Source organism: Balaenoptera acutorostrata, chromosome 3 (genome assembly GCF_949987535.1).
Source record: "Balaenoptera acutorostrata chromosome 3, mBalAcu1.1, whole genome shotgun sequence".
NCBI lineage: Eukaryota > Metazoa > Chordata > Mammalia > Artiodactyla > Balaenopteridae > Balaenoptera > Balaenoptera acutorostrata.
In genome coordinates this window covers 38,776,854-38,803,564 of record NC_080066.1, presented here as the reverse complement: position 1 = coordinate 38,803,564, position 26,711 = coordinate 38,776,854, and the positions used below count along the sequence as shown (strand labels likewise).

Genomic DNA, 26,711 nt, shown 5'->3' with positions numbered 1-26,711 from the left:
GGATGTGCTGTAGATGCATTCAGCTTCCTGCAGAGGCCATGTGGTAATTTTCTAAAATCTTCAGGTGACAGATATGCTGCGCATGGTGTATTTAACTGAAGATTCGGCATACCTAGCAAAGTTTCTGGAAGAAATTTTGGAATTGTAAGTTTGATGACTACTAATTTAAATTTAAAATAATTTTACCAAGAACTTATATAGGTATTGTCTCAGAATTGTAGAATTGTAAGGACTATTTCTCCTGCTGGGTGAGGAAAGGAGTAGAGAGGGTGGAATGGTGACTGACTGTTCCATATTTAATCAATCTATTCCACAGGTATATTGATTCAGTCCCAAAGATACTTGGAAATCTTTACGACAGCCTAGGATTTCTGATTCCTCAGAAGCTGGCTCGTGTCCTTCCTACAGATTTTTTCGGTGATGACTCCATGACACAAGAGAGCAAATCACCCCTTTCTGTGCCTCTTATGTCAAATGCTCATAGGTCAGTGTCGGGTGGCACTGAATCTGACCAACTGGAGGAGCTTCGTACCAGATCAGCTAAGAAGAGAAGGTAGGAGCTCAAGGAATTAAAGGAATTACTTGCACTGTTACAGTTCTGGTATAGGGTATGTTTAAGCCATAGTCCAGTTGTCTTTGTCTATAATATATTGAATTAGTAGTTGCCCTTATGTCTGAATCACAGAAGCCAATTATTAGAGTTCTTAACAAGGAGCATCTGACACTTTATATTATCTGGGGAACATATAGTCTTGTATTGTGTAGTCACAGACCCCTCTTGACTCTCCACATGGGGTCTCCAAGAACTAGGAGCCTTCCATGAGATAAGCTTAGGGTTTCAGCTTACTTTGTATATTTTCCATGATGCTCTTCGTTGTTCATAACTAGTTAAATTTATAGTTGTTACTTTTAGAAATTCTGGGCTTGACTTGTTTTACTGTAAGTTCAGGCCAACCTCAAAATAACCGACTTTTATTTAAGTGTTTTATTTTAAACTTCAGTTCCATTCTCATCTAACTAGCTGTAACCTGTATTCAGTGTATATTGACTGTTTCTTTCTATTTTTAAAAGGAAAAATGCAATAAGACATAAAAGCATTGCAGAGGTTTCACAAAATCTGCGACAAATTGAAATTCCCAAGGTATCCAAGAGAACTACGAAAAATGTAAGTCATTTCCAGGAGATAGAAAGTGGTATCACTTTGGGCATGAGTTCATACAATAAATAAGAATGAAACACATGGTGTCTTTACTTTTAAGAAATGAGCATTGGAGGATACAGAAATAAAATTAGGTATTTTTATGAATGTGTCTACAACTGTAATCTAAGGAATAAAGAAATATAAGTTTATTAAAGATTAATCATTTTTCCCAGAAGTGTGACAGAGGTAATATTAAGGGGAAAAAGATAGTAAAAGTTAGGAATGAATAAGTTAATTCAAAGTCTTTAATGTAGTTAAGAAAACTCATGAAATAATAACATAAGCAAAAGAAGCCATTGAAAAATAATGTACAATCATAATAGGACTTTGTGTACCAGAAAGTACTTTTCAGTAAGTATTTTTTACGTCAATAGCAAGTTACAAAAGCAAACAAAAAAACTCATGAAGCCAGGTGGTAATTATTTTTCTGTGGCAGTAGATGTTAGGACTTGTTGGTTGCAGAAAAAGAAATCCAGCTGGAGTCTATTTACTAAGTAGAATTAATGTCTTACTAAGAGAAGGAGAGAGACAAAAAAATGCATTGAAACTTTGAACTGCATGAATTATGAGAAGAGTTAAAATTCTAGGAGAACTAGCTTTAGAAGCATTAATCATTACAATAGTGGTTTGTTTCTAGAGATTTATAGCTGTGCTTTAGTACTGGAGGTGGGGTTTCTTTTGAAGAGTTAGTGGTGTTCATTTTCTTAGTATACCTTAATACGTATGAGTGAATAAGATGCAAATTTTAGATATCTTGGAGATTTTGTTCAAAGAGTATGAAGTCTAAAAGGTATCAGACCACCTCTCTCACTAGATTTTACACGATTAGCAGTCCTTTCTAGCACTCCTTTTGGAAAACTTTTGTTTCAGATTGGCCTAGAAAGTTAACTTCTTTAAGACCAGATTTACTGAGATCAGGATTTGATTGTGGTTAAAAAAGAATATCATTTGTTAAGTTTCTGCTATTTGGCTGTTTATTCTTTAATGATTACAGTGGCATAATTGAAAAAACAGCAACAAAATCTTTAAAAACAATTCTCTTGTTTAGATGCCATTTGAGTTTAGGCACTTGAATCCTCTACTATAATAGCAAATAAATAGCAGGTGGGTATTATTTTTTTCTGCCGCGCCACACGGCATGTGGGATCTTAGTTCCCTGACCAGGGATCGAACCAGCACTCCCTGCAGTGGAAGCGCGGAGTCTTAGCCACTGGACCACCAGGGAAGTCCCCAAATAGCAGTTTTATACAGAGACGTTCCTAAGAGTATAGCCATCCTCTAATATTATGGGGTTTCCCTGATGATTTAGTTATAAAAGATATACAGAAACATCGTTTAAAAATTGAAATTATATAAAGTTAAATGTTAGTGCCTCTTCACCATCCATTCCTCAGAAGTAATCGCTGATGACAGTTTGTTGTGTATATTTCCAGGCCCTAGTTTTGTGCATTTTACAACTATTTCTGTTACAGATTCCTACAAGTGGAATTGCAAGGATCAAAGGGTTTCTTGTGGAATTTTTATTCTTTTAAATGAATTCCTATTTAAATTTTCTTATTGGATTTTCTCATCTTTCAGGAGAATTCTCACCCTACTCTTCAGCAGCCTCCACTCCCAGTGAAAGACACGGTACAAGGTATACTTTGTTTCCTTGTTGTACTCAGTGACAGTTTTATTTTGATTACATATATTTAAGCAGTTGCATATAGTTAAAAATTATAGTTTTGTGTAATTGTTGGTTTATGAAATATGTCCATATACTGTGTGCTAGAGGAGTAGGATGTTCACATGGTCTCAAAATACTGCATTTTGTAAAATAACTGGTCTAAAATTTTTTTTTTAATTTATTTTTTGTTTGTTTATTTTTTGCTGCATTGGGTCTTCATTGCTGTGCGTGGGCTTTCTCTAGTTGTGGCAAGCGGGGGCTACTCTTCGTTGCGGTGCGCGGGCTTCTCATGGCAGTGGCTTTTCTTGTTGCAGAGCACGGGCTCTAGGCACGCAGGCTCGGTAGTTGTGGCACACGGGCTTAGTTGCTCCGTGGCATGTGAGATCTTCCCAGACCAGGGCTCGAACCCGTGTCCCCTGCATTGGCAGGTGTATTCTTAACCACTGTGCCACCAGGGAAGCCCTAAAATATTTTTTTAATGCCATTAACATGAAAGCTGAAAAAGAAAAGAGGCAGTGGAGCTGGTTTAGATGAAAGGAATTTAAGTGTGATATAAGTGCACTACATGATCCCTGCTTGGGTCTTAAATTTAGGGTAAAAAGCTATAACGGGATTACTGAGACGATGAGAGAAATTCGAAGATGGATTAGATATATGCCCTTGTTCTTTGGAGATACATGCTGAAATACAGGAAACTGAAGAGTTGTGATGTCTGCAACTCACTCTCCAGCATTCTGGGATGGGCAGTTGTACAAACGTAGAGAGAGAGACGGAGGGAGAAAACAAATGTTGACAGTTGGTGAATTTTAGTGAAAATTCTATGTGTTTTTTTGGTTTTGGTTTTTTTAAATATTTATTTATTTGGTTGCACTGGGTCTTAGTTGCGGCTCGCTAGCTTCTTAGTTGTGGCATGCAAACTCTTAGTCGCAACATGCATGTGGGATCTAGTTCCCTGACGAGGGATCAAACCCGGGCCCCCTGCATTGGGAGCGTGGAGTCTTATCCACTGCGCCACCGCGGAAGTCACCATGATTCTACATTGAAATTTTCTATAGATATTAAACTTCTCCAAAACTTGGGAAAAATGGAAAACAAAAGATCAAATTTGGCTGTCAGGCCGTAAATCAGTTTCATAGACAGCCTAAGGCAGGTAACAGAGGCTTTTATAATGGAGATAGAGAAACATGTTTTTGAAACTTGGTGTGCATTATTGGTGTCCTTAATGTTTATGTCATTAATGGGTAAAAAAGGCTTCTCCCAGTTTGTGGATCCTGGTTTATTTGGTTTTTATTTAAGTGACTTGCTCTTAGAATTTTTTTACTCTTGGTGAATTTTTTTTTTTAAATAAATTTATTTGTTTATTTTTATTTTTGGCTGCGTTGGGTCTTCGTTGTGGTGCGCGGGCCTCTCACCGCGGCGGCCCCTCCCGCTGCAGAGCACGGGCTCCAGGCACGTGGGCTCAGCAGTTGCGGCCCACGGGCTCCAGAGCACAGGCTCAGCAGCTGTGGCACACGGGCCCAGCCGCTCCGCGGCGGGATCCCCCCAGACCAGGGCTCGAACCCGCGTTCCCTGCACTGGCAGGCGGATTCCCAACCACCGCACCACCAGGGAAATCCCGGTGAATTTTTTTTTTTTTTTTTTTTTTAAAGATTTATTTATTATTTTTATTGATTGAGTGATTGATTGCTATGTTGGGTCTTCGTTTCTGTGCGAGGGCTTTCTCTAGTTGTGGCAAGCGGGGGCCACTCTTCATCACAGTGCGCGGGCCTCTCACTATCGTGGCCTCTCTTGTTGCGGAGCACAGGCTCCAGACGCGCAGGCTCAGTAGTTGTGGCTCACGGGCCTAGTTGCTCCACGGCATGTGGGATCTTCCCAGACCAGGGCTCGAACCCGTGTCCCCTGCATTGGCAGGCAGATTCTCAACCACTGCGCCACCAGGGAAGCCCCCGGTGAATTTTTGAGTAGCCTCCACCACGCCATCTTGCTTAAGATTAAAATGCTAGCCTGCTAGATTTGTCAAGTATTTCCTGACTCTTCAGCTATTTTTCCTAACTTTGAGTCTAGATGGTTACAACTCTCATGCTTTGGAGTTAGGAAGAGGATTTAAAATATAGTAGTTCCCCCCTTATCCACAGGGGTTATGTTCCAATACCCTCAGATACCTGAAACTTCAGATAGTACCGAACCCTATACTATGTTTTTTCCTATACATACATACCTATGATAAAGTTTAATTTATAAATTAGGCGTGGTAAGAATTAACAATACCATAATAAAATAGAACAATTATAAGAATACGCTGTAACAAAAGTTACATGAATGTGGTCTCTCTCAAAATATCTTGTTGTACAAATTTAATGCCTTTTCCATCTTAACTAAGCACTTTCATGCGTTGTAGCCATAATTTTTGCAGTTTGAGTTGTGACAGCAAAACTAGCATGAATTTTTCCTTCACAGTTTCACAGATAGACAATTCACTCTTACCATAGATCGTAGCAACCTTAGCATACGATTTTATTTTTCCCTTAAGTTGAGAAACTTTTTATTTATAGGAAGCACTTTATGACTTCTTTTCAGCATATCCAAGTTGCCAGCATCACTACTTTTGTGCTTTGGGGCACAAGAAGTATTTAAGTAAAATAAGGGTTACTTGAATATAGCACTGCTATACTGCTACAGTCGCTCTGATAACCCAGCTGGCTACTAAGTGCCTAACGGGTGGGATATGCTGGACAAAGGAATGATTCATGTTTTGGGTGGGACAGAGCAGGATGACATGAGATTTTATCACACTACTCAGAAAGACACACAACTTTAAAACTTATGACTTATGTATTTCTGGGATTTTTCATTTGATATTTTCGGACTGCAGTTGACTGCAGGTAACTGAAAATGTGGAAAGTGAAACTGCGGATAGGGAGGGACTACTGTATCCCAGCAAATTAGTAAAATACTCAAAAGAAGAAAAATGAAATCTCTGGGGTTGAAAAGAACAGTTTCTCTGCTTGACGCTGAATACAAAGCAGCAAAAAGTTCCAATGTGAGAAAAATATCGTAACACTGGGATATATTAAAAGGACTATGATTTACATTATCCAACCTCTTACTTAAGGATTATGTCCATTTTACAGTGAATAAAACTTCTAATTTAAGTGATGTGGGCCTTCCTTGTATTCCTGAAAGGTTGGGTTTAAATTAAATTTATAAATGTAAGTAGTTTTTTTTTAATTAAAAAAAAATTTTTTTTTAATATTTATTTATTTATTTGGTTGCACCAGGTCTTATTTGCAGCACGTGGGCTCCTTTAGTTGTGGCAGGTGGGCTCCTTAGTTGCAGCATGCACGTGGGATCTAGTTCCCTGGCCAGGGATCAAAACCAGGCCCCCTGCGTTGGGACCGTGGAGTCTTAACCACTGCGCCACCAGGGAAGTCCTGTAAATAGTTTTGATATACCATGTGAGTGTACTGTTTAAAGAAATCCTATTAGTAAATGTGAATATAGCAGTCAGCCTGTAAAATAGTTTCCTCAAGCAGATTCTCTGTTTTGGATATCTTTCTTTTCCCACATGTGGCTTTTATTAATGATAATATTTGACTTTCTTTTTTTCTTAATGCTTTCAGAAGTGACCAAAGTTCGAAGAAATCTCTTCAACCAGAAAATAATTTCTCCTTCAAAGAGATCTGTAAAGCGGGGGTTGCCTAGAAGCCATTCTGTGTCAGCTGTGGAAGGTCTAGAGTATAAACTTGACAACTTCAAGAGGACCAAAGGTACTACATTTTAGGGTAACCAAGAGAAGGGGATTCTTGGACCCAAACCGGTCTCCAGACTCTTTGTTGCAGAAGCTCATTAATCTCATGTTTTCCTCTCCTCTTTGGTTACCATCAGTTAATTTTCCACTTGGGGTCTCTCCCTCCAAGTTTAGATGAAGAATTAATCCTGGTCTTTCTCATTCCTCCCTTTCTAGTTACCCCTACAGACAACAGACAAACATCTATTTTATAAAACCAATTAAACAAAAACGAAAGATAGTGACTAGCAATTTTCTAGTCTTTTGGTGTGTTGGTTTGTTTTTTGCTTTTTTTAATAATTGAGACCATTCATGTATCATAAAATCAACTTTTAGTGGTTTTCAGTATATTCACAGAGTTGTGCAACCATCATGACACGTTCCAGAACATTTTCATCACTCCAGAAAGAAGCCCTGTACCTACCCATTAGTAGTCACTCTCCATTTCTCCCAGTCTTCCCAGCTGTAGGCAACCACCAGTCTACTTTCTGTTTTTATAGATTTCTTATGGATATTTCTTTTAAGAGGAATCATATTATGTGGTCTTTGTAACTGGCTTTTTTTACTTTAGCATAATGTTTTCAAGGTTTATACATGGTGTAGTACGTCTCAGTACTTCATTTCTTTTTATTGACAATAATATACCATTGTATGGATAAACTACATTTTACTTATCCGTTCATCAATTGGTGGACATTTAAGTTGTTTCTGCTTTTGGCTATTGTGAGTGATGCTGCTGTAAAACATTCATATATAAGATTGTGTGTAGACACATTTTTAATTCTCAGGCATATGCCTAGAAATGAAATTGCTGGGTCATATGGTAACTCTATGTTTAACTTTTTAAGCAATTACCAAACTGTTTTCCAAAGTGGCTATACCATTTTATATTCCCACTAACAGTGTATGAGGGTTCTAATTTCTCCACATCCTTGCCACCACCTTCCATTGTCCCTCTTTGATTCTACTCATCCTAGTGGGTGTAAAGTGGTGTGTCATTGTGGTTATGAGTTGCATTTCCATGATAACTAATGTTGTTGAGCTTCTTTTCATGTGCTCACTGGCCATTTGTATATCTTCTTTGGAGAAATCTTTGCCCATTTTTAAATTAGGTTGTTTGTCTTTTTACTATTGAGTTGTAAGAGTTCTTTATATATTCTAGATACCAGTCCCTTATCAGATATACAATTTGCAAATATTTTTTCCCCAACCTGTTGGGTTTTCTTTTCACTTTCTTGATAGTGTTCTTTGATACAAAAAATATTTTTAATTTTGATGATATCCATTTTTTTAAATTTATTTATTTATTTATTTATTTATTTATTTATTTATTTATTTATGGCTGCATTGGGTCTTCGTTGTGGTGCGCGGGATCTTTAGTTGCGGCATGCAAACTCTTAGTTGCAGCATCTGGGATCTAGTTCCCTGACCAGGGTTCAAACCTGGGCCCCCTGCATTGGGAGCATGGAGTCTTAGCCACTGGACCACCAGGGAAGTCACAATTTTTTTTCTTTTTTTAATAAATTTATTTATTTATTTATTTATGGCTGCATTGAGTCTTCGTTGCTGCATGCGAGCTTTCTCTAGTTGCGGCGAGCGGGAGCTACTCTTCATTGCGGTGCATGGGCTTCTCATTGTGGTGGCTTCTCTCGTTGCGGAGCATGGGCTCTAGGCACACAGGCTTCAGTAGTTGTGGCATGTGGGCTCAGTAGTTGTGGCTTGCGGGGTCTAGAGCGCAGGCTCAGCAGTTGTGGCACACGGGCTTAGTTGCTCTGTGGCATGTGGGATCTTCCCAGACCAGGGCTCGAACCCGTGTCCCCTGCATTGACAGGCAGATTCTTAACCACTGCACCACCAGGGAAGTCCCCCCCAATTCTTTTTAAATGTTAGGTAGAATTCAGCAGTATAGCCATCTAGTCCTGGGTATTTTTTGGAAGTTTTTTGATAACAATTTCATTTTTTTACTTGTTATAGGTTTATTCAGATTTTCTATTGCTTAGTCTGTTTTCAGTAGTTTGTGTCTTTCTAGAAATTTGTCCATTTCATCTAGGTTTTCTAATTTGCTGCTATACAGTTGTTTGTAGTATTACCTAATAGTCCTTTTTTATTTCTGTAAGGTTGGTAGTTTTATTCTCTCTTTCATAGTTGTTTGAGTGTTCTGTATTTTTTCTTGGTCAATCTATTTAAAGGTTTGTTAACTTAAAGATCTTTTCAAAGAACCAACTTTTGGTTTCATTGATTCTTCTATTGTTTTTCTATTCTTGATTTCGTTTACTTCCTGTGTAATCTTTATTTTTTCCTTCCCTCTACTTGCTTTGGTGTTAGTTTGATCTTTTTCAGTTTTTTAAGATTAAGGTTTTGTTATTGATTTTTTAAAAATACATGCTTTTTTTTTTTACATCACTCATTGAACAGTTTATCACCACTGTTCTTTTTTTTTAATTTTTATTTTATATTGGAGTATAGTTGATTTACAATGTTGTGTTAGTTTCAGGTGTACAGCAAAGTGATTCAGTTACACATTATCATATATCCATTCTTTTTCAGACTCTTTTCCCATATAGGTTATTATAGAATATGGAAAAGAGTTCCTTGTGCTCTACAGCAGAAGCTTGTTGATTATCTGTTTTATATATAGTAGTGTGTATATGTTAATTCCCAATTCCTAATTACCCCCACCTTTCCCCTTTGGTAACCATAAGTTTGTTTTCAAAGCCTGTGAGTCTGTGTCTGTTTTATAAATGAGTTCATTTGATCATTTTTTTAGATTCCACATATAAGTTACATCATATTTGTCTTTCTCTGACTTACTTCACTTAGTATGATAATCTCTAGGTCCATCCATGTTGCTGCAAATTGCATTATTTCATTCTTTTTTGTGGCTAATATTCCATTGTATATATGTACCATGTCTTCTTTATCCTTTCCTCTGCCAGTGAACATTTAGGTTGCTTCCATGTCTTGGCTATTGTAAATAGTGCAGCAGTGAACATTGGGGTGCATGTATCTTTTCGAATTATGGCTTTCTCCAGATATATATGCCCAGGAGTGGGATTGCTGGATCATATGGTAGTTCTATTTTTAGTTTTTAAAGGAACCTCCATACTGTTCCCCATAGTGGTTTATGTACCAATGTAAATGTACCAATTTACATTCCCAACAACAGTGTAGGAGGGTTCCAGGCTTCTTTGTTGTTTTATTTGTTTTTGTTTTTGACCACGCTGCATGGCTTGTGGGATCTTAGTTCCCTGGCTAGGGATCGAACCCGTGCCCCCTGCAATGGAAGCACGGAGTCCTCACCACTGGACTGCCAGGGAATTCCCCAGACTTCTTTTTTAATACAGCTTTTTACAGGTACAAATTCCCCTCTAAGCGCTGCTTTAGCTTCATCCTGTAAGTTTTGGTATGTTGTGTTTTCAATTTCATCATCTCAAAATATTTTCTAATTTCCCTTGTGATTTTTTTTCTTTGGTCCTTTGGCTATTTAGGAGGGTGTAAATTTTCACATATTTGTTAATTTCACAAATTTCTGTTTATTAATTTCTAATTTCATACCATTGTAGTTGAAGAACATACTTTGTACGATTTTGGTCTTTTTAAATTTTTTGAGACTTGTTTTATGGCCTAACATTTGGCCTGTTCTGGCGAATGTTCTGTATGTACTTGAGAAGAATGTGTGTTCTGCTCTTGGGTAGAATGCCTATAGATGTCTGTTATGCCTAGTTGGTTTATGGTGTTCAAGTCTTCTGTTTTCTTGTTGATCATCTGTATAGATGCTCTATCATTGAAATCAGGGTATTAAAGTCTCCAAGTATTATTGTTGACTTATCTATTTTTTTCTTCCTTCAATTCTGTCAGTTTCATGCTTCATAGAGTTTGGGGCCCTGTTGTTAGTTGTGTGTATATGTTCATAATTGTATCACTTAATGGATTGAATTTTTTAAATCAACATGATGAACTTTGTCTTTTGAACCTTTTTTGACTTAAAATGTATTTTGACAATAATATAGCCATGCGAGCTCTCTTTTGCATACAATATCTTTTTCTGTCCTTTTACTTTCAACCTCTTTGTATCTAAAGTGAGCTTATAGACAGAATATAGTTGGATCATATTTTTAAAAATCCATTCTGCCAATTTCTGCCTTTTTTTTTTTAACATTTATTTATTTTATTTGGTTGAGCTGGGTCTTAGTTGCGGCTCACCAGCTCCTTAGTTGTGGCATGCGGGCTCCTTAGTTATGGCATGCATGTGGGATCTAGTTCCCTGACTAAGGATCGAACCTGGGCCCCCTGCATTGGGAGCATGGAGTCTTAACAACTGCACCACCAGGGAAGTCCCCAATTTCTGCCTTTTAATTGAAGCACTTGATCCATTTACATTTAATGTAGTTACTGATAAGGAAGGACTTCTGCCATTTTCTACTTATTTTTTTATATATCTTATACCTCTTTTGTTCTTTCATTTCTCTGTTACTGCCATTTTTGTAGCTGATTTTTTTTTTGTAGTGTACCGTTTCGATTCCCTTCATCTTTTTTTCTGTATATTTTCTAATTATTTTCTTAGTGTTTACTTTGGAGATTACAATTAACACCTTAAATTTAAACCTGTTGAATAATACGACTTAGTTTCAATAGTATACACTCTGTTCCTATATATTTCCATCATATTTAGCAAATTTACAACCATTATTTCTCCCGACTTTTTTCTGCCCTTTTCTCTCTTCTCCTTTTTCTTCCAGGACTCCCGGTGTCTGTATATTGTTATGCTTGATGGTGTCCCACAGTTCCCTTAAGCAGGCTTTGTTCATTTTTCTTCATCCTTTTTTCTTTCTGCTCAGATTGGATAATTTTGATTGTTTTATCTTCAAGTTTATTGATTCTTCTGCCTGCTCAAATCTGAGGTTGAACCCCTCTAGTGAACTTTCATTTCAGTTATTGTACTTTTCAGCTCAAAAATTTCTGTTTGGTTCCTTTTTATAATTTCTGTCACTTTATTGGTATTCTCATTTTATTTATCCATTGTTTTCCTTATTTCTTTTAATTCTTTGTTCTTTTTTTCCTTGAGCTCGTTGAGCATGTTTAGAATATTTGATTTAACATATTTGACCAGTGATTCCAATGTCTGGGATTTCTCAAGGGTGGTTTCTGTCAAATTCTTTTTTCCTGGACACACTTTCCTGTTTCTTTGTATGCTTTGTAATTCTTTTTTGAGAATTAGATATTCTGAATATTACAGTTGGTTAACTCCGGAGATCAAATTCTCCCACTCCTGAGGAATTGCTGATCTTTGCTTATTGAGGGCCTGTCCATTTGTGCCTTTTCCAAACTATTTTTTACAAAGCGTGTATTCCTTCTTGTGTGGTCACTGAAGTTTCTGTTCTGTTATCTCTGTGGTTAGCCAGTGACCTGACAAAGATTTCCTTAAGTGTCTGGCTCCAAAAAGGGAAAAACAAAAAGGTGTTCCTGTCCCTCTAAATCTTCTGTTAGATGCAGTGGGGGAAAGCTGCTACAGCCTGAGAGAGCAGAAACCAAGGCGAATGTCTGCACCAGCCCCACAGGACTCCACTCTCCAAAGCACACTGACTGAACTGTATAACCCCAAATTTGGAAGACAGGGTCCCCACTGTCTGCCCTACCACCAGCCAGCTGCTCCTAGGATGTGGGCCGCTGTCCCCACAGCTGCAGCAGGACTGAGGAAAGGAGGCTGGTAGCTGGTTCGTGCATGTCATTTCCTTACTAAATATCAGCCTCTCCCTTCATCAGGCACTTCCCTGGTTGTCGTAAGTGCCAGTCAGGTTCCAGAGTTCCAAAATAGTTTACTCTGATCATTTTTTTTCCTAGTTTACTAGTTGTTTTGGGGGAGGGACCAAACCCTAGAGCTTCCTACTTCACTGTTTCATGTGATGTCACTTTCCCTGGGGGTTACAATTAAGTATCTTAATTTATCTAGTTGAGGTTAATACCAACTTAATTTCAGGAGTATACAAAAACTTTGCTCCTGTATAACTCTGTTTTCTATCCCCTTCTTTGGGCTATATTGTCATACAGATTACATATTTATACATTGTATGCCCATCAGCACATTTGTAATCATTGCTTTATCTTTTAACTCAAAGGAGAAAAGAATTACAAACAAAAATACTTTTATTCTGTCCTTTGCATTTACTTGTATAGTTGCCTTTACCAGTGCTCTTTAATTCTTCACGTGGATTCATGTTGCTCTATAGTGCCCTTTCCTTTCAGCCTGAAAGACTCCCTGTAGTACTGACATTACTTTTAGGGCTGGTCTGCTAGTGTCAGATTCTCTCAGTGTTGTTTTTTGGGTGTTTCTTTGTGGGTGGAGAGGATGTGCTGATTTCTCCTTCATGTTTGAGTAACAGTTTTAGAGGATATAGAATCCTTGAGTCTTTTTCTTTCAGCACTTTGCCTTTCATCACAGTACCTTTTTGTTATCCTATGTTTCTGATGAGAAATCAGCTGTTAATCTTATTGAGGGTTCCTTGTACATGATGGATCACTGCTTTCTTGATTCTTTCAAGATTCTCTCTTCCCCTTTGGCTTCTAACAGTTTGATTATGATTTGTCTGGTGTGGATCTCTTTGACTTTATCATACTTAGGTTTGTTGAGCTTCTTGGCTACGTAATGCCTGTCATCAAACATCAGAAGTTTTCAGCCAGTATTTCTTCAAATATTTTTTCTGCCTCTTTCTCTCCTCTTCCTCCAGGACTCCCACTGTGTCTATGTTATTATGCTTGATTGTGTCGTATGGGTGTCTAAGACTGTTCATTTTTCTTCTTTTTTCTTTTTGTCCCTCAGACTGGATAATCTCAATTACTTGTCTTCAATTTTGTTGATTCTTTCTTCTGCCACCTCATATCAACTGCTGGGCCCCTTTAATGAGTTTTTCATTTTAGATAGTGTACTTTTCAACTTCAGAATTTCTATTTCGTTCTGTTTTTTAATGATATCTCTCTTTATTGACATTCTCTGTTTGGCAAGTCATCAGGCTCACTCATACATTCCTTTAGTTCTTTAGATATGATTTTTTTTTCCCTTTGGACATATTCCTGATAGGTAATTTAAGGTCTTGGGCTAATAAATTCAATGTCTGGACTTCCTCAGGGATGCTTTCTGTTGAATGATTTTTTTGCCCACTGTGTATGGGCCATTCTTTCTTGTTTCTTGTCTCATATTTTTTGTTGACAACTGGACATTTTAAATAATATAATGAGTCAACTCTGACGATCAGATTGCCACTGCTCCAGGGCAGGGTTTGTTGTTACCATTACTGCTTTTGTTTGTTTACTTTCCTGAACTAAGTCTTTTAAGTCTGTATTCTGTCATGTGTAGCCACTGAAGTCTCTGCTTGGTTAGCTTAGTGGTCAGCTAAGGGTTGGACAGAGATTTTCTTACATGCCCGGAACCAGTAAGTTTCCCAGCCTTTGCTGAGGGGCCCTATGTGTGCATTGGCCCATGTCTTCAATACTCAGCCAGACATTTTACAACTCTTTCTGTTTTCCAGAGCCTCAAGGTCAGCCAGAGGTGACAGCTAAGGGCCTTCTTAGGTCCATCCTGGGCATGCACACAGCCCTACCACACATGTACTTTTAGGGTCCCAGGAGTGTGTCAGAAGTCAGCAGAGTCCCTTAGGGTCATCTCACTCCCCAGTTTTCCCATCTAAACTTTTGGTCAGCTTGTGGTTTGCCCCAAGTGTTATCACCACCTCAGGCAGCTGTGATGTTTACAGTTGCTGCTGATTGTTTTCAGTAAATGCTCCCTGGGAAAAAGTTGTTTGCATTGGATGAGTTCTGAGTCAGGTCAAATAAAGACAGGCCTTGTGAGTGGGATTTTCCAGGGAACCGCCAGACAGGCCAAATAGACAGTTATCTGGGAATGGGGCTTTGGAGGAGCTTGGATCCCATTCTGTTCCATCCAGAGGCTCCTGGGCTGTTGGTTTTCACTGTAATTATGGGCTTTTGGTTCTCAAGGCTACCACAGGCCTAGGGAGAGGAGGTTGGGATTGGGGCAAGTTAAAGTTCCACAAAGCTTGCTCTTCTTAATGAGATTCAGCTGCTTTTGTTGAATAAATACTCCCTGGATTGTTCCAAACTGGTTAATTGCCAGAGTTCTGGAAAAATTGATTTTGAATTTTTGCCAGTGTTCTCGTTCCTTTTATGGAGGAGAGTTTTTTTAAGAGGTCCTTACTCCACATTCCTGCTGACATCACTCCCCTTTCTAGTCATTTTTATCTCCCTTAAAACCAGTCCTCCCATGAGTAGCTTGCATACCTACTCTATTGAGAAAACTTATGCCAGAGCATAAGTTAGATTTATCATTATATTAAATGTCTTATTGCATGACACATCAGCATTTTCACATGCTTTATTTCATTTAATCATAAATACAGGAACCACCAAGTAGGTGCACAGATGTGTTAGCCCAAATAAATGAGAACTTTTCACTTTTTCAGGAATATTATCTTAAAATTTTATAATATTTTACATTGGCTTATTTATTATTAAACTCTAATAGTGCTGATAAATTGTTATATCATGTTAAATTGAGTCTTATGGTTAGACCTTGGTCCAAAAGACCATTAAGAGCCACTCCGGTTAAGCATTAAACCATATTTAAGTTCAAACTGTTCCCTTTGCCTTGCTGTTCCTTCTTGATAAGACTATGTGAAATTTATCCTTTTTACATTTTAGGTTATCGCAAGCTGCTAACCAAGAGTGTGGCCGAGACTCCAGTACATAAGCAAATCTCCAGAAGGCTGCTTCATAGACAGATCAAGGGCAGGTAAATGACATCCTTGTCTAGCTTCTTCATACACCTACACAGCCCTCCTAATCTTATGGGCCATGTTTACCTTCTCATGACCTTTGTGACTCTAGTCTGAACTGTGTTGCTTATAACCAGAGCATTCTGTAGATTTTATGGGGGCTGGAGATCCCATACAGAATGCACTCTTTGTGTCTGGCCTCTTTCACTTGGCATAATTATTTTGAGATTTATCCATGTTGTTGCATATATCAGTAGTTCATTCCATTTTATTGCTGAGTAGTGTTCCATTGAATGCATACTGCCTGATTTAAAAATCTATTCATGTGTTGACCTGGGGAAGGAGGGAGTCTCACTGCCAGGCAAGGCTGGAAGTCTGGGATCCCAACTTGGCGTGTGGTGGGACCACAGCTTTCTATGGCACTTGGTTGGAGTAGGGCAGTTCTGGTCTGAAAGTTTCTGTCTTGCTTGGCTGCCTCTTTCCTGGTTCTTTGGCAAAGGAGAGCTAGCTTTCCTTAGGGCAGTTTTCATCTGCACCTCTTGGTGTATCGGGGTTGTCAGCTTGTCAAGCGCCCAATCCAGGAGCTCCGGGAGCTCGCTGCCCTGTCTCTCCTCAGGTCCTAAAGTCCCAAGCCTCTTCTCTCCACCTTCGAGAGTCTTACGCTTCCTTTATATGTAATATCCAGGGTTCTTAGCTGTACATAACAGGAAGAATGGGGAGAAGTGCATCTACTCCTTCTTGTCAAGGCTCCCTCTGGACATTATTTGTGTGTGGATTTTACACACTTGTGCTTGTTTATCTTCAGGGTAAATTGTAAGAAGTGAAATTTATGGGTCAGAAGGTATACATATTTTTAACTTTATGTTGTCAAACTGCTTTCCAAAAAAAAATATTCTTACCATTTCACTCTTGACAGTAATGTGTGAGAGTGCTTGCCAAAGACCACTTGTGGTCTTTGTTACCTTGTGAGGTGTGAACCTGTAGCTCTTTGACATGCATCATTTATGAGTGGTGTTGAATAATCCTTGTACTTGCTGTTCCTCAAGGTCCTCTGATCCTGGTCCTGAAATTGACGTTGTTGAAGAGTCCCCGGAAAAAGGAGAAGATGGTATTACCTACTTTTGTTTTGTTTTAGGGTTCTCAGTTTTTGTGTTTCCTCTGCTTTCTATGAAAGCTATTCTATACTGGTATTATCGCTCAGCATAGCCTAAGATATTTTACAGACATTGTGACAGCTCTGGGCCCACAATGTATATCAGTACATATTTACTGGTGAATGGTCTTTTACATACAATGTACTGAGAGTTTCTGGAGAAGAAATATTTTGACACAAGAGAAATGGGATTCAGAGTGGAAGCTAAACTACTACATTAATATAAAGTGCTGTGGCTTTTTTTTATATATATTTATTTATTTATTTGTTTATTTTGGCTGCACCAGGTCTCAGTTGCAGCATGCAGGATCTTTTAGTTGTGACATGCGGACCCTTAGTTGCGGCACGCGTGCGGGGTCTAGTTCCCCGACCAGGGATTGAACCTGGGTCCCCCTGCATTAGGAGCATGTAGTCTTACCCACTGGACTACCAGGGAAGTCCCCTGTGGCTTATTTTTAAAGTATACATGATGAAGGAGGGGTTTCCAAAAACTAACTTCTTTAAATCAAGTAGTTTATGTTTATTGTAGAAAAATTAGAAAACACAGAGAAGCCAAAAATTTATCACTTGGTAATCCCACAAATTAGAAATAAGTCTGTTGAGGGAGGAGATATGGGGATATATGTATACATATAGCTGATTCACTTTGTTATACAGCAGAAACTAACACACCATAGTAAAGCAATTATACTCCAATAAAGATGTTTTAAAAAAAAAGAAAGAAAAGAAATAACTATTAACATTTAGCTTTAATAATACTCTTACAGGTGTTGTTTCTATACAAGTATGTGTAACATAAATATGAAAACTGATTTTTAAACTTTTTAACAAGTCACACTATACAAACCTTTTTTCACTCTACATCATTCTTAAAGGTGGCAGGTTATGAGACTTCTGCAGATTATAGTGGGGGGGGGTCGGGGTGTTTTTGGTTTTTGTGGGGTTTTTTGTTGTTTTTTTTTGGTACTTTGTTGGGGCCACGTATCATATCCCTCTTAGCTTTGTCTCACTTCAGAGATCTCAAAGCCAGTAGCTTGTCAAATTTCTATCTTGTACGTGGTGTTGCATAGATCTTACCCATTTAATATGTGGGGAAACGTCAAGTTTGCATTTCTTCTTGTCAGAACTAACTGTGATCAGTTCTTACAGAAGTAAGTTTGAGACGAAGTCCTCGAATCAAGCAGTTGGCATTCAGCAGGAAAAATTCTGGTTCCTTCTACTCTGTGTCTCAGCCAAAGTCTCGAAGTATACAAAGAGTTCACTCATTCCAGCAAGTCAAGTCAGGTAACAATGCTTGCCTACCTGTCTTCAGAGGTCCATGCAAATTTGGTGGGAAGTGTTGTTGGGAAAAGAATGAAGTTTGACGTTGGAGAAATAGAATCGGTATAAATATTTGAGGTTCAGAGTGATGACCAGATGAACAATCCATGGCCACCGTTATCAGAGTCATCCCTTTGGATTCCTACGGCTGGCTGTCCACATTATCCTTGTGGGTAATTCATTCATTCAAGAGGAAATTACCTGTAATTTCTACCATATGTTCAGATCCTACAGAAAGGCATCTCCAGGTGGAAGGTGCTGTTTGTCCTTCATTCTTTTATCATTATTAGCTTGGATTATCAGATATGTCTTTTTATATTTGTCTTTGCAAATTAAATTATTTCAGTTGCCTACATCTAACACAGGGATTGGGCTTGATATGCAGTCTTAAAATTCAAGAAGGCAGCAATTATTGGCACTGCTGTCATAATTAGGTGGGATCTGCCCCTATTTGCTCTAAAAGAATTATCATCTTTCTCGTATGGACTGGCTGTTTTATGAGTATTTGGTGCGGGAGGTGGGTGGGGGGCGCAGGAGTTGAGAAAGAATGAAATATTGTCACTGTTTTTGACTTGCAGACCAAAGAGAAAATTCTCCAATCCAAAGTATTCGGTCTCCCAAGAGGCTTCTTTTCGGGGCAGTGTCTGAGATGATCAGTCCCTCCGAGAAGGGTTCAGCTCGAATTAAAAGGCCTTCAGGAAACACACTGGGTTCTGAAATACCTATAGCTTATCAGGTATAAAATTACGATGATGTTTCAGATAGTATAGTTTGGGGAGCATGTAGTCATGGACAAGGAAAGCCACTGAGTCCAGTAGGGAAGAGAAGATAATAACAGAGATTTGAGGTGGTTGGGGTTGACTTGAGTGAACGATTATTGGGTGTATGGGGACTTAGGTTAGCAGTTGGACTGAGGCCAAAGTGGCAGGGAGGAGATAGAAAGATCTCGCCCTACTCTCTTGGCTTCATCTTCCATTTATATTGGACACTACATATATACCCTTCTGAAATGTGCAGTAGCATTCATCTGTTTCTGTTAGATTCCCCACTCGATCCAGTCACCCATGTTAGAAACCTGGGAGTCATCCTGGACTTCCCCCTCTCCTCAGGCCTGGCTGCTCAATTAGTCCTGCCCATTTTATTGACAAACTATCTCTTACCCATTCCCTCTTCTCCATCCCTGCAGTTCCTGCCCTAGTTCAGTTCTGCCTGGAACACTTCAGTAGCCTCTTCTCTCTCAAATTCATCCTGTCCCCAGAGGTCAAAGGGACCTTTGTGACCCCATTGGACGCTCCTCTGACCACATCACTTTGCTTGAAGCTCTACAGACTCTTCATCTGTTAAAGCAGGGTTTTCTAAGTTTTCCTAAAATGGAACCCTGTGTTCAAAGATAATAATCTTTGTTTGGAAACCCAAAAACTGCTTAGAGAATGGAGGAGGATACGGAGGGAACTGTGGGGAAGGGTTTGAAAACCACAGATCTATAGGACCATGTTCATTCTCCTCCCTGGACAGGCGAGGACCTCCATGATCTGATCCCTGCTCAGCCATCTCTGCTTCACACTCCACCTTCCCAGCAGCCTCAGGATGTACACAACTGCTGTTTTTCGCTTTTGTGCCTTTGCTTATACTGTTTTCTGTGCCTGAAGTTCCCTCTCCCCCACTTTCCCACCTTTTGTCTTCACCTGCTGACACCCATTCTTTTAAGACCTGACTCGCTATTCCTATTCCCTCTTTCTCCCCTTTGCTGGATTAGATAGCCAACCCTCCCGGTGCTCCCATATTGTCCCATGCGTGCCCCTGTCATTGCATTGGCCATACTATATATCTGTCTGTATCCCACATGAAATGCCAACTAGACCAGGACTCCCTTGAGATGATCAGATAAGATTAAACAATAGGTGTCGGACCTCCTTACCTGTTGGAGTATTTAACTGCATTTTTGCAAGAAGGAAGGGAAGTCTTTTGCTGGAGAGTTTCCTTTCTGAGATGTTATCTTTGAGGCTGTGCCTTATATATCCATATATTCCATGTTCCACCTCATCCCCCCGGCCTCCTCCCGCACACACATTGCCTGGCACATAGCAGGTACTTAAAAGCACATGTTGAATGCAGGTCAACAGCAGGTGATGTGGCTCTGAAAGGTTACTTTAGGCAAAGATCAGAAATAGTTGTCTCATTGAAGAAGAAGACAGCTGTGAGTAGTGGAGTGACATAGTTAGAGGCAAAGCATGTTTTAGCTGTAGTATGCAAATTATTAAAACTGTTTGTCTTAGGAGAAGAAACTAAGATTGGATACAGTGCTTGGTGCTAGAAAAAGTGGACACATGAAATCTGGGTCATGTTTTGGAAGTGGAAACGTGTCACTATACGAAATCCAACTGAAGATCATTCCTTTGGCTGACTATAAATCTTACAAATTTGACTTTTTAATCATCTTAGACATTATTAAAACACTCTTCAGAGAATATGATGTTCAAGCACTGAAATAAGCATTTTTCTTTACAGACTCCTGAGAAGAGTTACTGGAAATCTCCAATCTCTTCTAAAGCTACACCAAGAAAGTTCCCTCATACACCACGAACTCCATTGCGCACTCCTGAAAGGCTGCAAAAATCCCCTGCAGAAATGACCCCTGCCAAACAGGTCATTTTTAAGGAGTTCTTAAAAGACTCCTCACACGGCTGGCATTCACCATCTCGACCAAAAGCCACTCCTCAGAAAGGACACTCCCTGGCAGAAGGTCACTCTCCTCTTGAAGAAATACCGAGAACTCCCCAGAGACAAGGTGGTCAGCCACCTAGATTTTTGCAGAATTCTACTTGGCCACATTTGGTGAATTCCAGTCCAGAAAGCACCTCCTGTCCGGCAGCCCTGGTTTCGTCAACTGCCCAGACCAGGAGTGAGTGTCTGACTCCCATCAGATACTCTCCTCGAATGCCTCTGAGGGCAGCAGCCTCGGGGGTCCGAAGACGAGCTGCCTTTGTGGGCACACCTCCAAGTCAGAAACGCCAGCTCCCCCGTGGCTCCGGAGCGTCTCAGGCAGAGAAGCTGGCACAGCCGTGGAATGATGCTGTCGGAACCCCAGAGAAACCAGGGAACACAGCTGTGACTTCTCCAAAGAAACCTGTTACCTCTCCTTCACGTGGTATTTCCGAGGAGACTCCGCTTGGGGGTTTTTCTATAGAATCTCCTCCCTCTGGAGAACTGGATTGGCAGGAGGCCCAGAAATCACCCAGTGTAGCCACATCTCCCTCCTGTCCTGCTCCCTCGACTCCCCACAGAGCCTCACAGATAGCTAGATCTGACCTCCTACCCCCTCCACCGCCTTCTAAAACTGGGAAAAGGCATCAAAAGACCTCTAAAACAGAAAGAAACTTCCCGGAGGGCCAGCCTAACAGCTCTGCTGTTCTGAGGGTTGCCATAACTGACAACCCAGCTGCCATCACAGATGCTAGAAAGAACCAGAAGGAAGCGACCCTCTCTCCTCCGTCTCCTCCTGAAACACATAGTTACCCTGGGACTAGCTTTGGGAGTCACTGGCATACATCCTCTCCTTTGCTTATTGCAAGAGACTCGGAGTATCTCACTCTCCTGGATGAAGCTGCTGAGCACCATAGCAGCGATAACTTAAAAAGCAACGTTTCACTGGTGGAAGAAGGTGAGGGGTCAAGGATGGGTACTTATGAGAAGCCGTCTCTGTGTAACCCCGGGATCCCTCCCTCTTCTCCTTCCTCTGGGCCCAGCTCTCCCCTGACACCCTGCTATGACCTGCACTGCACTGCAGACAGGAAGCAGTGCCAGGCTGCCGCACAACTAGAGAATCTGCAGGCGTCAGCCTGGCCCTCCAGAGCCTCTGCCAGCCCACAGACCTATGAGGTTGAGCTGGAGATGCAAGCTTCTGGCCTTCCCAAGCTTCGAATTAAAAAGATAGACCCCAGCTGTCTGTCAGAAGCCGAGCCCCTGCGAAGGGAGGAGAGCTCTCTGGGAGAGGAGAGCTGCCTCCCTGGTCTCAGCGTGCCCAGGGCCAACAAGTCCTCAGGCAAACCCGAAGCCACCTACCTGTCGCCCCCCTGCCTTCGCCCCTCGCACGGCACCCCTGGCAAGAGCGGGGGACAGACCTATATCTGCCAGTCCTGTACTCCCACCCGCTGCCCCTCTAGTACCCCCTCTCCATTTCAGACAGAAGTCGGGGTTCCTTGGACACCATCCCCCAAGCACAGTGGGAAAACAACTCCTGACACAATTAAAGACTGGCCCCGCCGGAAGAGGGCAGTGGACTGCGGCCTCAGCGCCTCTGCTGGGAGGAGCGAGGTCGGTACAGACCTTCCTGGGGGAGTGTCGCTGCTGGAGCCGGAGGGGAAGGAGCGAGGCCTTGAACTCAGCATCGCCAAGACCCCCGTCTTGGGGGACTTTGAGCTCGAGGGGGTGTGTCAGCTGCCAGACCAGTCACCTCCCAGGGACAGTGAGCCTAAGGCTGAGGGAGCCTTCTCCTGGGGACAGTTTGGGTTGGGATCTCGGAAGAGACTCCTTTCTGCCAAGGAGGAGGCTGAGTGTCAAACCAAAAGAGTCTGTGACAAGCAGAGAGGAGACTCCCAAGTCGGTAAGAGTGACGACAGGTCTCCAGGCCTGGGTGTGCGACAGCTCCCCTCCACGGCAGGCGACGAGGTGTTTGTTTCTGGTGAGTTGGCCGCCGCGCAGCTCTGTCGGGCATGTTGGCCAGGAGGCACTGCAGAGACGCCCCTCGGGAAGGCTGGGGCTTCCTTGTGAGGGCTGCGGGCTGTGCTGACCGTGCCGTTGCTGCAGGTGCCACCCCGCCTCCCGGCTGTGCCGTGCGGAGCTGCCTCTCTGCCAGCGGTCTGCAGGCGCTGACCCACTCTCCGCTGCTGTTCCACGGGAAGGCACCCTCCTCTCAGTGTAAAGACACCAGAGGTAATTTGTTGAAGGTCCTAGAGATGTTACCAGGATCAAACTTCTATCCTTTGGTTAGCTCTATCCCAAGCTAGCTCGGGGTTTTCAGGCACTTGCGTCTTGGAGGAGTCGTAGGGACTGCCACAGTTTGGGATGGTTTTATCCCCGCAGTGTCATGTGCCCTTCCCAGAGAAATACCACTTTAGAACTTATGTGTATTTGAACCAAAAAAACCCTCAAAATCCTACCAAATTACTTCAGCTTCTTGAAGACAGTGACAGAAGCCGGCACACAATCACTTCCTGCTCGTCTGTGGTCGCTGGGATCTGAGGGGAAAGCAGCATGGGTGGTAGGTGGTGTGTGCAGAGCCAGCCATTTCCCCTCGGGGGTTATACCCCTGTGTTTCCATACATTCAGTCTGAGAACGGACTGGCTATTATAATCAGCCTTCAGACCCTAGGATTCCCCTCGACCCCACCTGGAAAGAACGGGATTCACCCTGTTAGCTGCACTGGTTAGAGAGGTTTCCTCCTTCTGCTAGAACTGAAGCAGGGTGCAGGAGGTGGGGCTCTTCAGTGGCTCTCTTCCCTCAAGACCATGATAGAAATCATGCAAAACAGCAAAACTGCCACAGATCTGAGACAAAAAGAACTGCAAAGTATCTAACTGAAGCGCCACAGGTATTCTGCATTTTCACAATTACTTGTCAGCTCCGTGCTGACAGTAAGGGCGGAGGGCCTTGAAAAAGTACAGGTAGTGTGTCTGTGGGATGGGAGAACCTACAAGCAATGCTGGTTTTAAGTCCATCTTAACATGTAACCCTCTGTATTTGAAGCCCATTTTCTTTTGTTCTTTTCTCAGTTACTTCCTGTATGCTAAGTCTTTCTGCCTTTTTCTAGATGAGGATGTGGAGGTATTTTCCCCCACGGCAGAAGACTCTCCTTTCAGCCGAGCATTCTCCAGGAGACGTCCCATCAGCAGAACTTACACACGGAAGAAGCTGATTAGCTAGTTAGGATGGAACTGGTTGGGGGACTTATAACTACAAACAAACACTACTGAGCCTGCCCAGAGCTACCACACTTCTTAACAGAAGTGATCTGACAGCAGTTTTCTCTGGACGTACAAGGAATTCCAGACATGTACCATAAAAGAATTCTTAGTAATGTACCCAGAAACTCGGTTCATTTGAGCCAGGGCTCTACTGGTCTGTTCATCATGTGTAACCCTCAGTTTGCTGCACAGAAACAGGAATAACCAAGGCTTAATGGAACTGAGGAAATAATTTAAAACATGAAGGTGAGGTCAGCCAGGTCCCCATGGGCATAAAGAAACTGGGGCCTGGTCCCAAGCCTCCGTTACCATGATCAGCTTTCAGATTCCCACGTGAATGCCTTCAACTTTTCAGATCCCCTGTGTGGAGTCTGTCCACCTCCAAGCCCAGCCCTAACCCACGATGCCTGCCCTGCCTTAGTAAGGTGGTATAGCTGGTGGTGTAACTCAGAGGCAGCCTGGGAGTCAGCAACCAGACAAGGAACTGTTAAGATCAGGATCCCATTCCACGCCACCCCAACCGTGACCATGGCAAGTTCAGACCACTCTGCTTCACTTATGAAATGGGAGAAGGACCCCTACATTGGTCCCTCACAGAGCTGCTATAGGCCAGGACCCCAAGACAGAGGCAGTGCCTGGAGATGGAAGCAGCATACACCAAACAAACAGAAGACTGTGGCATGGGGGCAGAATAAATGTTTTGCATTCCCTGTGTAACAATAAAATCATCTCTAGCTACTTGGCGTTCAGTGCATTTCTGTATAACATTCATTCCAGCCTGAGGTTAAGTGTGACCGTGGTCCAGCTCTAGTGGTTTCTAGAGCAGCCACATCTCAAGGTCTGCCCTGAGAGTCGGCTAGTCCCTGGCACGGTTCCCACCATTCACAGGGAGACTCACCTGAGTCGTGGATCTGTCCAGAGCACCCCGTGGACCAGTTTGCTGTCAAGTCTTGGCCAGGAGCTTGGCTAACAGAGCTGATTCAAAACGGTCTCATGGTCTCTGAAAAACTTTCAAGCCTGTTGTGTTCCCAAACGTGAGTCTTACTATGATCTTGTAAATCAAACTCTTAAATGAAAACTCCCATTTCTCCCTCCAGAGATTACTGTCATTTATTTTTAAATGGTTTTCGAAAATCCTGATACTACTAAGCTTTTCAGTACCCCCCCCCCACCATATACATAAGACCATTTAAACCACAACCCTGTTGCCATTGACTGCTCTGTGACAAGCCTTGGCTGAACTTCAGAACCAACAGCACACACACATCAGCATGAGACCAGAATCATCCTTCTGAAACTCAAGCCAAAAGGTGGCAGAAGGAGAGAGACAAGATGGCAGAGTAGAAGGACTTGAGCTCACCTCCTCTCACAAAAACACCAAAATCACAACTGACTGCTGAACAGCCATCAACAAAAAGACTTGAACCTACCAAACAAGATATTCTACACCCAAAGACCAAGAAGAAGCCACAACAAGACAGTAGGAGGGGCACATTAGTGATATAATCAAATCCCATACCTGTGGAGGTTCTCCCACGAGTGAGAGTTCTGAGCCCCACGTCAGGCTCCCCAGCCTGGGGGTCTGGCATTGGGAGGAGGAGCCCCCAGAGCATTTGGCTTTGATGGCCAGCTAGGCTTGAGTACAGGAGCTCCACAGGACTGGGGGAAACAGGGACTCCATTCTTAGCACACAAAAAGTTTCACAAGCACTGGGGCCCAGGACAAAGCAGTAACTCCATTACAGCTTGGACCAGACCTACCTGTGGGTCTTAGAGGATCTCCTGGGGAGGTGGGGGTCAGCTGTGGCCCACTGTGGGGACAACGACACTGGTGGTGGATGCCCCAGGCAATACTCATTGGTGTGAGCTCTCCCAGAGGTCGCCATTTGGCTACCAAGACCTGGCCCTGCCCAACAGCCTGCAGGCTTCAGTGCTGGGATGCCTCAGGCCAAACAACCAATAGGGTGGGAACACAGCCCCACTCATCAGCAAACAGGCTGCCTATAGTCATCCAGAGCCAATAGCCTATAAACACCCTTTAACATGGCTCTGCCCACCTGAGGGACAAGACCCAGCTCCACTCACCAGTGGGCAGGCACCAGTCCCTCCCACCAGGAAGCCTGCACAAGCCTCTTAGACCAACCTCACCCACCAGCAGGTAGATACCAGAACCAAGTATTAAAATCCTGCAGCCTGAGAAACGGAGACCACAGACAGAAAGTTAGACAAAATGAGATGGCACAGAAATATGTTCCAAAGGAACAAGATGAAACCCCAGAAGAACAGCTAAGTGAAGTGGAGATAGGCAATCACCCTGAAAAAGAATTCCGAGTAATGATAGTAAAGATAACAAGATCTCAGAAAAAGAATGGAGGCACAATACTGAAAGGATACAAGAAATGTTTAATAAAGAGCTAGAAACTTTAAAAAACAGAGATGAACAATAACTGAAATGAAAAATACACTAGAGGGAATCAATAACAGAATAAATGAGACAGAAGAACGAATAAGTGAGCTGGAAGACAGATTAGTGGAAATCATTGCTGTGAAAGAGAATAAAGAAAGAAGAATGAAAAGAAATGAGGACAGTCTCAGAGACCTGGGACAACATTAAATGCACCAACATTTGCATTATAGTGGTCCCAGAAGGAGAAGAGAAAAGGGGTCTGAGAAAATATTTGCAGAGATAATAGCCAAAAGCTTCCCTAACATGGGAAAGGGAACACTCAAGTCCAGGAAGCACAGAGAGTCCCATACAGGATAAACCCAAGCAGGAACATGCTGAGACACATATTAATCAAACTGACAAAAATTAAAAACAAAGAGAAAATATTAAAA

The 26,711-nt window shown here is 41.8% G+C and overlaps 1 protein-coding gene across 2 annotated transcripts in view; it reads left to right on the top strand.

The window, feature by feature from the left end:
* The window catches only part of TICRR (TOPBP1 interacting checkpoint and replication regulator), a 44,140-nt gene extending 19,536 nt beyond the window's left edge, over positions 1–24,604 (top strand). The window contains exons 11-22 of one of the 2 annotated variants that reach the window (XM_057544665.1): positions 65–144; positions 317–553; positions 1,072–1,165; positions 2,780–2,837; positions 6,488–6,634; positions 15,364–15,454; positions 16,484–16,545; positions 17,740–17,874; positions 18,489–18,646; positions 20,419–22,591; positions 22,717–22,842; positions 23,721–24,604. In XM_057544665.1, the coding sequence (XP_057400648.1) occupies positions 65–144; positions 317–553; positions 1,072–1,165; positions 2,780–2,837; positions 6,488–6,634; positions 15,364–15,454; positions 16,484–16,545; positions 17,740–17,874; positions 18,489–18,646; positions 20,419–22,591; positions 22,717–22,842; positions 23,721–23,833 (3,474 nt within the window). In that variant the 3' untranslated portion in view covers positions 23,834–24,604. Of the gene's footprint in view, positions 1–64; positions 145–316; positions 554–1,071; positions 1,166–2,779; positions 2,838–6,487; positions 6,635–15,363; positions 15,455–16,483; positions 16,546–17,730; positions 17,875–18,488; positions 18,647–20,418; positions 22,592–22,716; positions 22,843–23,720 lie in introns of both variants that reach the window. The other variant, XM_057544664.1, reaches the window with a different exon arrangement.
* Positions 24,605–26,711: the final 2,107 nt, after the last annotated feature.